General features: G+C 31.5%; 1 protein-coding gene across 3 annotated transcripts in view; it reads left to right on the top strand.

The window, feature by feature from the left end:
* Positions 1 to 12,132, top strand: part of LOC149421972 (peroxisomal acyl-coenzyme A oxidase 3-like) — a 32,555-nt gene that overhangs the window by 14,965 nt on the left and 5,458 nt on the right. For all 3 annotated transcript variants that reach the window (XM_089634193.1, XM_089634192.1, XM_089634194.1), the window contains exons 8-9: positions 8,648 to 8,788; positions 9,904 to 10,134. In XM_089634193.1, the coding sequence (XP_089490319.1) occupies positions 8,648 to 8,788; positions 9,904 to 10,134 (372 nt within the window). The remainder of the gene's footprint in view (positions 1 to 8,647; positions 8,789 to 9,903; positions 10,135 to 12,132) is intronic.

Here is a 12,132-nt window from a genome sequence, read left to right as displayed (position 1 = left end):
TTACGAACCACGTCCAGCCTCCTAAAATAATAAGAAGGCAGGCAAGGGTAAACTAGGTAATAATGGCCCACTTGGATGGTAGTTTTAGTTAATTACCACCACATTACAAAACAATGAATAGTTGCATAATACAATCTGTTGTAACGAGCACGAGGGGACCAACTAAATTTGCTCCTTATAGCTGTTAATCGTTATATACAAATAAGTTTTTTTAAAGTCGTATTTATCTATCTACCCGCCTCTACACTTACAAAATAAAATACACTTTTATTATTCAAATTTACTATCAAAGATTGTTTTAAAGATTTCGCTTTCATGCTTCTCAATTTCCTCTTCAAAACAATCAACGCATTATAATTATCATCACCTGGTTCTAGGCTTTCAAGAAAAATATGACTAAATTGTCTATCTTATTATCACTACCTTGTGTGTACTGTACCTATCACTTGTAAAATCACACTTGTCATAAATAACTACCTTGCGGGATTGTTTTGGTTTTCGGTTGTAAAAATTTATTTGTCACAAACCAGTGATGCACAACCCGCGGCCCCATTCTTGCGGCCCGCATGTCAATTTCATACGGCCCACTTTGCTATAGAGAAAAATCTAAATGTTTGGATTAATTCTTCAAAACCCTGGCTGGTTAAACCTTCACTCTTGAATTTCGCTGTCAACCCCTTCCCCCGTAACGAAAAAAAATCCACTTGTAGGTCGCGGCCTGTTTGAAAAATGGGTAAAGTGCCCCCTCTGCTGAAAAAGTTGTGCATCACTATCATAAATTTAGCCCTACTCGTATATTTATTGGTTTTTAAAACAAAATTGACGATAAGTTGTAATACAAAAGAAGACAGAAGTAAAAAGGGAACAATTTTGCAATGAATTTCGCAGATTTTATGACAATTTTACATTGTGCCCGTTGGATAGCAATGATTCACATATCCGACAATCTTACACAGGTAGTGCCATAAAAATATGAATCTGTCCTTAACGGGATAGGAAATTCCCGCCCCTGTGTTTGTTACTACTTCGAGAATAATTCTTGAATAATTCCCAACTATTTTTTTCAGACCCAACGAGCCAGTAATGTATTGAAAAATTGTGTTGACAAAATTATTTGCTCGTTATATCAGTGAATCAACCTCATTATAACAGTCAACAACTATATGAAGATAAACCTGAACTAAAATATAGTTTTGTAATTGCTCGTATAGCCGTGAACTCTCTATTGCCGTGATCGTTATAACCAAGTTCGACTGTGTATTAATTACGTATCAAATCCTTCCATCGATTTTATCACACCATAACGTAATGAGATTTTTTTTTAATTAATAAAAAAATATAGCTACATAATTGTACAATGATAATCCACTTGTTCATAGTGATTCCCACAATAATGACGGTGATTGCCCACTTTACTAATTCAATAAAAACTGTTAGTAAAACAACCTGATGGTAAACACTTATTTTTAATTATCAATAATATAATAAAATAATAGGTAAAACTTTAAGATAATATAAGAAATACCTGCAAAATTTTAAAAATCTACACGAAATCTGATTTAACTTTTTAACAACCTGGCTGTTTCTGCTGATATGGCAGTGTGTTGATTCACATCATAAATGAACCACTCACTAGATCAATATCTTCGGGTTTTTAGTACTGAGCCCATGGGTCCTAATGTTTGCCATAGATAAAAGTCTGTAACTGAAAAATATACGTCACTACTACACATACTCACCATCGACTAGGATAGAAACTATAAAAAAAGCGTAACCATAGACAATATAATTCTCATTCGGAGCCAACCCATTGGCTAGAAAATCGGCCAATGACAGCGGCCTATAAACATGCATGAAGTTCGTATTGGTTTGTGGAAAATATACGTCACAAGTCACCCATAGAGATTACCGTGTCTTTTTTTCTGACCCACTTTTTTCTCGGAGTTATACCCCCCTGATTCATATTGAACTGATTGTGACATTTGTTAAGATTTCAAAGAAGAAAATTACCTTAGTGAGAAAAGGACTAAAAGTGAGAGTGGGCATCACTAGTTGCGGACAATCTTTTTTTTTTTTTTTTTTTTTTTTTTTAATTTTTTTTTTGTTACATACATGGTTTTAAAATACAAATTATGTTTTTTACATACATATTAAAAAAAGAAAGAAACAATGCGAATTACAGAAAAGTATATGTACACATGCACATATGTATACATATATAGTGTATTACACACCATACATAACATACACACACAATACACGTACACACACACGAGTTCATAAACAGCATATACATAAAAATAATAAAATGCATAAATGTATGATAGCAAAAAAATCCCACATAGGCATCGCCAGTTCGTGGGTATACTTGTGTTTCTTTAAGGCAGTTCAGTTAAAATTACTCTAAATATACATATTTTATCTTTGTAGAAAATTGAAAAGAAAAGAATGAAAATATTTATAGTAAAATCATTATTTACTGTATTTACGGGATTAAATATGAAAAATAAAAGTTAATAAGGATTTGTTAAAAGTTAATAGAGATTAAGATCAGATGTTACAGCAGGTAAATATTAATATCTATGGTATTTATCCAAGACTTTATTACATTTTTATGTTTCCTGTAGGATGATATATTTTCACATTTGATTTCTGTATTGGTATAGAGTGCATTATAAATTTTTGGTGTAATAAAATAAGCATGTCTTTGCGCAAGCCTTGTTTTGCACAGTGGAACTTTAAATACATTATTTACCCTATTACTAGACCGATTTTCATTTTTTATAAAAAGAAAATTTCGAGCAAATATATATTTTAAACATTGTGTACAGTAAATTTTTCTTATCTCTAACAATTTAGCCTCTTCGAATAATTGCAAGGAGGGGTAGGTCATATCTTTATGCAACATTATTTTTAGTATTAGTTTTTGTGTTATTTCTAGTGGCTTAATATGGGTGTTATAAATCCCCCCCCATGCAATTATTCCATAAGATACTGATGATTGCACCAATGCATGATACACCAATTTGATTCTTTTGATATCTACTATGTTATTTAAACGTTTAAAAATATAAGTTAAATATCTAAGTTTATTTACAAGCTTTTCTACATGATTTGTCCATTTGAGTTGGCTGTCTATTATAATTCCTAAATATTTAACTGTATTCCCCGATTTCATTTCTGTACAGTTAGTGCATAAGACAGGATTGCAAGTATTTTTGTGAAACCTTATACTTAGATGAGTTAACCCTTTTGCTGCCCGAAAGTAAACACAAGATACATACTCCCACGCCAAGGATTTTTAGAATATTTTACATTGCCTCATTATTTATTATCCTCAGCACTTAGAGATTGTAAATTATTACCAAAACAAAAAAAAACTTGTTTACGTTACACTTTTAAAAAGTCTAAACAAGATATCTTTATGAATTGATGCATTATTTGAAGAATAAAAACTATCTATGAAACATCAACAAACTTCGACCCGCCGCCATTATCAAATCAGTAATCTCACCAACACATACAGACATACTATAGTAATATCAGTATTCACGTCTCCGAAGTGGGACCTCTGCAACGGCTCACCATTAAATTTCTCACGATACAATTGTGATAATATTATTGTTTTAAACTTAATTATTTATTAAACTTTTATTTACAGTTTCTTATCGTATTATTTATGTTAATAGTTTTTATTCGAATGGTAGACTTTAAAACAAGAATGAATACACAATGCCACATTACACTGGGAACACATATCGAGCCATTTTTCTGCGACTTTGTATAAGCTTTGTATTCGCACAAACATGGCAGGCTCTGTATGGCTTGGATTGTTTTGATGTTTACAACCTCTTTTGAAAGCAGACGTAATGGTGTGTCATGATGAGACGAATGAGGAGTTGAGTAGAGTTGAGTTTTTTGTGGTGTTTTGCGATTACTTGTCTTATCACACATAACTGATAATCGGGGAAGCTCATACCTGAATTTTGTATGGTGTTGTGTACAATAAAAGAATTTAACAGATATAAAATCGAGACAATATTCTCTTATTTGGTCATCAAACAAGTCGCGTCGAGCCATGATGGAGGGTTACACAAAAAAAATTAGGAAAAAAGACAAATTAACACAATAATTAGTTTCTAAACACAGATAATTAAAATAAAATGTATATTATTACTTTTTCACTCGAAAGGCGGATATAACAACTTATTTCATTTAAAAAAACAAAACATGTTGATTACCACAAAACTTATTTGCACTAAAAATATGACCACTTAATAAAAACAATTTGTTAAAATAATAACGTTAGAACCACGATTCGTTGCAGATTCTAAGTATTCGCGAACCGTCGAGATAAGAAAGAACCACGTGATACACTAACACAACTACGCGCGCGCGGGGAATTCAAACACTGAGAGGGGAAATATTGTAGTCTCCAGTTTGACGAGGTCTTTCATAATATAAACAAAATCATTTGTCACATCTGTGTAGAGATGTCGCTAGATAAAGGTTCAAATTATTTTTTAAGCCTGAGTTTTGCGCCATCTATACAGAAAGTTCCGAGATATCGCAAGATGAAATTAAAATCACGTATGATTGCGCGTGGCAGCGAGGGCCCGGAATCTTGAATCAAACATAGATGCGCACGGCAGCCTCCGGGTTAAGGGTGCCGCTTTTTTGGTATTATAAAAAGGAATATATATAGTTTTTTCACAGTTCAGAGTTAGAAGGTTTTGATTGAGCCATTCTTTGACAATAATTGTGCACTTATTTGCATTTTTAGAGACCTCGTCCCAGGATTTACCATGAACTGTGATTGCAGTATCATCAGCATACGAGAAAAGTTTTCCCGGAATACTAATATTACATAGGTCATTAATATAAATTAGAAACAAAAGCGGACCTATAACTGTTCCTTGTGGAACCCCATGTCTCATAGATGCTGGTTTACTAATATTTACGCCAATTTTTGTGGATTGTCTGCGATCAAGTAAATAATTTGTTAAAAGTGACAGACAATTGTTTTTGATTCCCATATTATTAAGTTTTCCAAGCAGTTTATTATGATTGACGGTATCAAAAGCCTTTTTTAGGTCTAAGAATATTGTTAAACTTTTCATATTCGAATCTAGATTGGTGTATAATTTTTTTGTTAGATTAAATAAAGCATCATCAGTACTAAGACCTGATCTGAAACCATATTGGTGTGGTGACAAGAGTGCATTAGATTCTAGAAACTCTAGTACTTGTATCTTTATGATTTTTTCTAATATCTTTGCAAGTTGGGATATCAGCGATATTGGTCTGTAGTTGTCAAGTTTAGAGATCGATCCAGATTTATGTATGGGTACAATAATTGAGAGTTTAAATGCATTTGGGAAAATGTTTTTTTCAAGGCAGGAATTAAAAATGTGTTGTAAGGGCATAGAAATGTGTTGTTTAATAGACTTGATTGTGATACAGCTTAATTCATCTGGACCATTGGCTGTATTTGTTTTAAGATTGTCAATGTGTTTTATAATTTCAGATTCAGTTATCCGTTTAAATTGAGATAAATTAGGAGTATATTCGGGGGTGGGTATGTCTATTTGGGTTGATTTATGTATACTGTTTTGAAATGAGGGATTATTATTTATTAAATCTGCGGCAACGTTTGTAAAGAAATCATTGAATTTATTTGCGATTTTTCCTACATCCGTTATGACTATTTTATCGAATTTTTTCGGGAAATCTTTTTATTTTGTGTGTTCTATTCGTTATTTCATTTATGACTTGCCATGTTTTTTTAGAATCATTATCAGCTTTTTGCAATTGGTTTGCATAGTATTCTTGTTTACATTTCTTCATAAGAATATTAAAAAAATTTCTATAGATTATGTATTGCTGACGTAAATTTCCATTAGATGGTACACCTTTTACCATACAGTAATTCTCATGGTTTTTGTAAATTTTGTACAGTTTGTTCCTGTGTTGACTTGCAATTATCAGTCCACGCGTGATCCATGGTTTAATTTTTTTATGTTTTCTTTTAGGTGTTCGTGTTAATTCTAGACTATTTTTGATATTATTATTTAATATCGAATAGAATGTATTCAGTGATTGATTTGGGTCATCATTGGATAAAACTTGGTTCCAAGTTTCTTTTTTTAGAGAATTGTTTAGTGTTTGGTAGTTAATTTTATTTTTTTCCACTTGTTGTTCTTTAGTTGTATGATGAAAATTTAATTTACTGTGACCGAAAAAGGTTGGGTAGTGGTCTGTGATATCGAATTTTAGGACAGCTGATCTGGGTATAAAATTTTTATTAGTTTTGAGTAATATATGATCGAGGCAAGAATCAGCGTGATGGCCATATCTAGTGGGTTTATTTATGTAAGACAGATAACCCTCGCTATATATTACATTTAGATATTCGTTTGCAATAGGGTTTAGGATCGAATTATCAATGTTGATGTTTATATCACCTACAATAAATGAGAAATCGGATTGATTGCAATTATTTTCATTTATAAAATATTTAAGTTCTGTAATAAAGGATTTAGAGTCTAAGGAAGGGGAGCGATATATAGCAAGTATAGAGTATGTTTTACTGTTATGTGTGAAGGATAAATGTATGGCATTAGAATACTTAAATTTGGGGATATTAATTATTACGTTAGTTATTTTATTTGAACTGTAAAATATTGAGAGACCATCGTGAGAAGTATGTTTACAGGGTAGTGAGTAAGTCTCATAATCGGAGATGTGGTAGGGTATTGAGTCACGCATTTGCGTTTCGGTAAGTATGATTACATTTGGACGAAAATCTAGAGAATTGAGGAAAATACAGAAATCATCAAAATGTTTGCGTATGCTTCTTATATTTAAATTTATTAAATTGAAATCTGTATTTCCCTCAATTATGTAGTTATTTAGTTCTGTCATATTTTCATAAACCTTAGTGTCTGGGACCGAAAAATCGTCATAGTAATCCATTTTCAAATTTAATTAAATAAATTTCTTACTCTAGTAGGTACATGATTATTGGGTTGGAATGTCGTTAACATCATTTATTCTTATTATAGGGGATTCTTCGTTCTTTCTCAGTAATACATTTCCATCCTTCGTCCAAACGTATTTATATCCCAAAGATTTGGTAGATTTTGTTAACCAAAGAAGTTGTTTATTCTTTGGGGTAAGTTTATCATTTATGAATATTTTTTCAGTTGATTCTGAGTACCTGATGTCCTTGGGAGTGAAGATTCCTTTATTTTTTTTTTGTTTGATGACCTTATCCTTCGTTTCCTTTGTATCAAATTGAATAGTAATAATTTGTTTCACCGGGTTGTTATAGTAATTCACCAATGAGTTATTTTTTAGGAGGTCACTACAGTCTAGTGTCGACATCAGCATTTCTACTGGTTTTCTGATGTCGTCATTTTTTTTCAGTGTGATTCCTTGAATTTCAATGGATGTTTCTAGTGAGCTCTGTTGGATATGGTTTACTGACTGTTTAAGATTTTTTATTTCTTTTTGTAGTTCTTCAATTTTCGATTCATTTTTTTTTTGATGTTCATTGGTTTTTTTTAATTCATTTTCGAAATCATCAATTTTGTTAGAGCAGAATTCTACGCTCTTAACTATATCCTGAATTTCTTTTTTAATGTCTAAGAATATTTTATTGACATCTTTTTTTAGAAAATTTTTTAGTTGAAGGTCAATTCTGTCACTCATTGTTAGTAACAATTGTTCTTTGAAACATTCTAATTTTTGTTCCATTGTATCACTTTTGGGAGCCATTTTTAAATGATTTTTATTTATTTTGGATATTATAAAATTTCAATTTTGGGCTAGAGTGACATCTATTGGCAGCAACTATTTATGGTGTTTTTGGCAGCAGATTAAGCTTCGTCTGTTGGTCGATAGATGTGATAAGATAAAAATAAATAATCAATATCAACTTTAGTATTATTTATTGCATTTGAGATTTATTTTTATACTTAATTATTAATTTTTATGTATGATGAGTAAAACCGCAGATGATTTAATGTCAAATTGATTGTTTTGAGTATCACTTTTTGTATCCACTATTAATTGTCCAAATTGTTATTGCCAATTTCTAGGTTAAGTTGATAAAAGTTTTTAACTGATATTCTTTTGCTTTATGTTGAACTAATCAGCTGATTATTATTATTTAATTGCTATGGAAAGCCACTGTTTTGTTCACTTTACATTTGCACTTATTGGATACTGAAAAATATAGTGTTGACAAATTCTATTCAAAGATAGTTAGAATTTGTCAGATAAAGTTTGTTCTATTGGGTTTATTTTTATTTAGGATTCACTAACTTGTGTATCAATTTAGGATTAATTCACTAGAACAGTTTTCTGTTACTATTTCACTTCAAATTCTCAAAGATTTCAAAAAAATATCGGAAGATACTTTGACAGCTGGTAACTGCTCAATTACCTACGTACGTTTCATACGTCTAGTCTAGTTTACCATAGTCATCATAGTTTACCATAGTCATCATTTTAATCATAGTCTAGTTTACCCTAATTTGTAGTATTTTAAATTTGGAACCGCACCCAGCCTCCTATAATAAGAAGGTGGGTACCTACTTTTTTATTTTCTCCCCTTTTAATTAATTTTATGATGTTATTTCAGATGCCAATAGTGAAAAAGATCCCGATAAGGGAATTGAGATGCACGCTTTATCTTCCTCCTCTAAGCCTGTCATCACTTGGCTGGCCCGAGACGGTATTCAGGTGTGCAGGGAGGCTTGCGGGGGACATGGATATCTGAAAGGTAACCTATTTACTATTCACTCACTTTAGTTCTTGTCCAGGTATATTTTTTTAAAAAAATGTACTTTTTGTAGGACTTTGGGGTAGGTACTTTTTTAATTGATTATTCAAAACAATATTTATCTGTTCCAAAATATTTCAGAGGAAAGATAGATTATGGAGGGAAACGAGATAAGAACAAACAGTGAGTTTAGCAAGATGTTTAAATTATTTTTAAAGGTTTGAGTTTTTTAATTAAATATACAAAGATATCACAATAGATTTAGAAATACAGATAGTTCGAGTCTAGTTGTGAAAAAGGGTATTTTTAACGAAACTGCCCAACACAATTGAGAATTTATTTCTCGTGCTTGAATTGGGGAGTGGCGCCATTATAGTTTGTAAGGTGTTTAAAAAATTACATTAATTGAAGTACATTATAATTAACTGATAATAATATACCTAGATGATAAACTTAAATAACATAATATGATGTTAACTAATCTGTACAAACAGAGTATTATATTAGTTATGTATTTTAACCTTAAAAAATTTTGCATTTTGCTACACTTTTTTTTTTAAAGGGTATTTTACACATTGATAGACTTATTGTTAATAGTTTTTATATACATACCTATTTTTTACAGCGCCCTTGAGGTGATTTTGCACAAAAACGGCGCTATACAAGTCATCCAATTATTATTATTATTAGGTTAAGTAAAGATTACCATGTTTGAACAATCTACAAAAAAGAATGTATATGGATAACCAGACTAAACAAAACATGATAAAGAATTGGTTAGTTTAGTGTGGGTCTGTAATTATTCTTAAATATTCTGTTTTGTCACTGTTCTCTAAAATCATGGGCCAAATTATATATGCAATAAAAATAATGTAATATACTTAATAAGCTAGAAATAATAATGATAATTTCGATACATACATACATATATGGATATATCATTTAAATTCAAAATTTAAACACAATAACTATGTATTTCAAATGTGTTTTGGTCGCAATAAAAAGTTGCTGACCTCCGAAAACTACAATTACAATTGTGGATGACATTATGTGTTTTATTTTTACTATAACAGGGAAGTACCGAACATTCTTATAATTTTTTTTTATCTTTTCAGCGACAGGAATAGGCGACTTGCGCAACGAGAATGATGCTAACTGCACCTACGAGGGCGAGAACAGCATCCTGGTGCAGCAGACCAGCAACTGGCTCCTCGGCCTGTGGAGGAAGTTGCAGAAAGGGGAGCAGGTGCAGTCACCTTACGGCACAGCGGCATTCCTCAATAACTACAAAACCATCCTGAAGAGTAGCAACCCTGATTCACCAAAGAATGTGACTCAGCCGGAATGTAAGAAATTTGATCATTTAAAATTATAGTCTTTCAAATGAATTTTAAAGGAAGAAATTCTAACCACTACAAAAAAGCATTACATTTTTCCCATCAAGTCAATTTATCAGATTTGAAAGTCAAACATAACCTCAGATTTCAATATCTTATAATTTGTTCCAAAATCGGTGTTGCCGTAGTAGTGATAATTTTTTTATTTTTTTTTATTCAATTTCTAGACTTTGTTGACAAAATGTACATAAGTAATCACTAACCCCCTTACTAATAAACGTGTTTAAAATTTTACACAATGATGAACAACCATTAATGTATAGTAAATGCTTGTTTATCAGTTGTGTAAAATGTAATAATATTTATTAGTAAGGGGGTAATTATTTAGCAGAGTTTTGTTTTCATCATTAATCTATATAAATAAAAATGTAAATGTTCGTTTTTTCAAAATCTTAAATCTCCAAAAGTAATGTATCGATTGCTTTGAAATTTTAACACAACGTTGCATTCGAATACGCATGTGTTTTTATACACCTATACACGGCGTCCGGAAACTCGTAGTACAAGCGGGAAACTGGAGAATCTACACCACATGGGGAACCCAAAAAAACATAAAGTTTTTTGATTTGAGCATTTTCAAAAAAAAAAAAAAACCAAAAAAAAATATTTTTCGGCTATTTTAGGGTTAAAGTTTTTTCTGGTGTTTAGGGTTGAATAACAGATGTTTTAACCCTGCAGAGCAGAAATATTTTATGATTACACCGGGTTAAATGAAGGGTGATTTCAAAATAATGCTTCAAATCCGAGTTTCTTCATTTGTTTTACTTTCAAATAGTTTTAATTAGTTGGGTACTTTGATCTTCAGTAATAATTTATAAGAATTTGATTAAAAAAAAAAAAAAAAAAAAAAAAAAAAAATCAACTTCAAACTCGATTTACTCGATAACGAAAGCTCAAATAAAAAAAATATATACTACAAAATCGACTCCAAATGTGATGTAGATTCACCAGTTTCCCGCTTGTACTACGAGTTTCCGGACACCCTGTATATAGATGTCACAGGTCAGTGATAGGTAAAAACATGTTTTTTTTAAACAGTGCTATCTGTTGGACGTAAAAGTAACTTAGGCTATTGTTTCTCTATCTGCACAGACAGACTGAGCCACAGCAATGCTTGGCGGGGTACAGTTAGTCATTAATGATTTACCAAAGCAATTTTCGAAGTTTTTATCATCAATGTAGATATTATCTATCTAAAATTTTGATTATGACAAAATCAGTGTTCTTTCAAATTGGTATAGATTACATTTTAGGTTCAGCAATTATGACAGACAGTCGCACATTAGAAATTATGTGTAGTACAGTGAAACCCACATATAAAGTCCCCACATAAGATGTCAACAATTATGACAGAAAGTCGCATATTGGAAATTATGTGTAGTACAGTGAAAACCTCATATAAAGTCCCCACATAAGATGTCAACAATTATGACAGACAGTCGCACATTGGAAATTATGTGTAGTACAGTGAAACCCTCATATAAAGTCCCCACATAAGAAGTCAACAATTATGATAGACAGTCGCACATTGGAAATTATGTGTAGTACAGTGAAACCCACATATAAAGTCCCTGCATAAGAAGTCAATAATTATGACAGACAGTCGCACATTGGAAATTATGTGTAGTACAGTGAAACCCACATATAAAGTCCCCACATAAGAAGTCAACAATTATGACAGACAGTCGCACATTGGAAATTATGTGTAGTACAGTGAAACCCACATATAAAGTCCCCACATAAGATGTCAACAATTATGACAGACAGTCGCACATTGGAAATTATGTGTAGTACAGTGAAACCCACATATAAAGTCCCCACATAAGATGTCAACAATTATGACAGAAAGTCGCACATTGGAAATTATGTGTAGTACAGTGAAACCCTCATATAAAGTCCCCACATAAGATGTCAACAATTATGACAGACAGTCGCACATTGGAAATT

Source organism: Hesperophylax consimilis, chromosome 8 (genome assembly GCF_061612785.1).
Source record: "Hesperophylax consimilis isolate HC1 chromosome 8, BYU_Hcon_1.0, whole genome shotgun sequence".
Lineage (NCBI taxonomy): Eukaryota > Metazoa > Arthropoda > Insecta > Trichoptera > Limnephilidae > Hesperophylax > Hesperophylax consimilis.
This window is presented reverse-complemented; position numbering and strand designations above follow the sequence as displayed.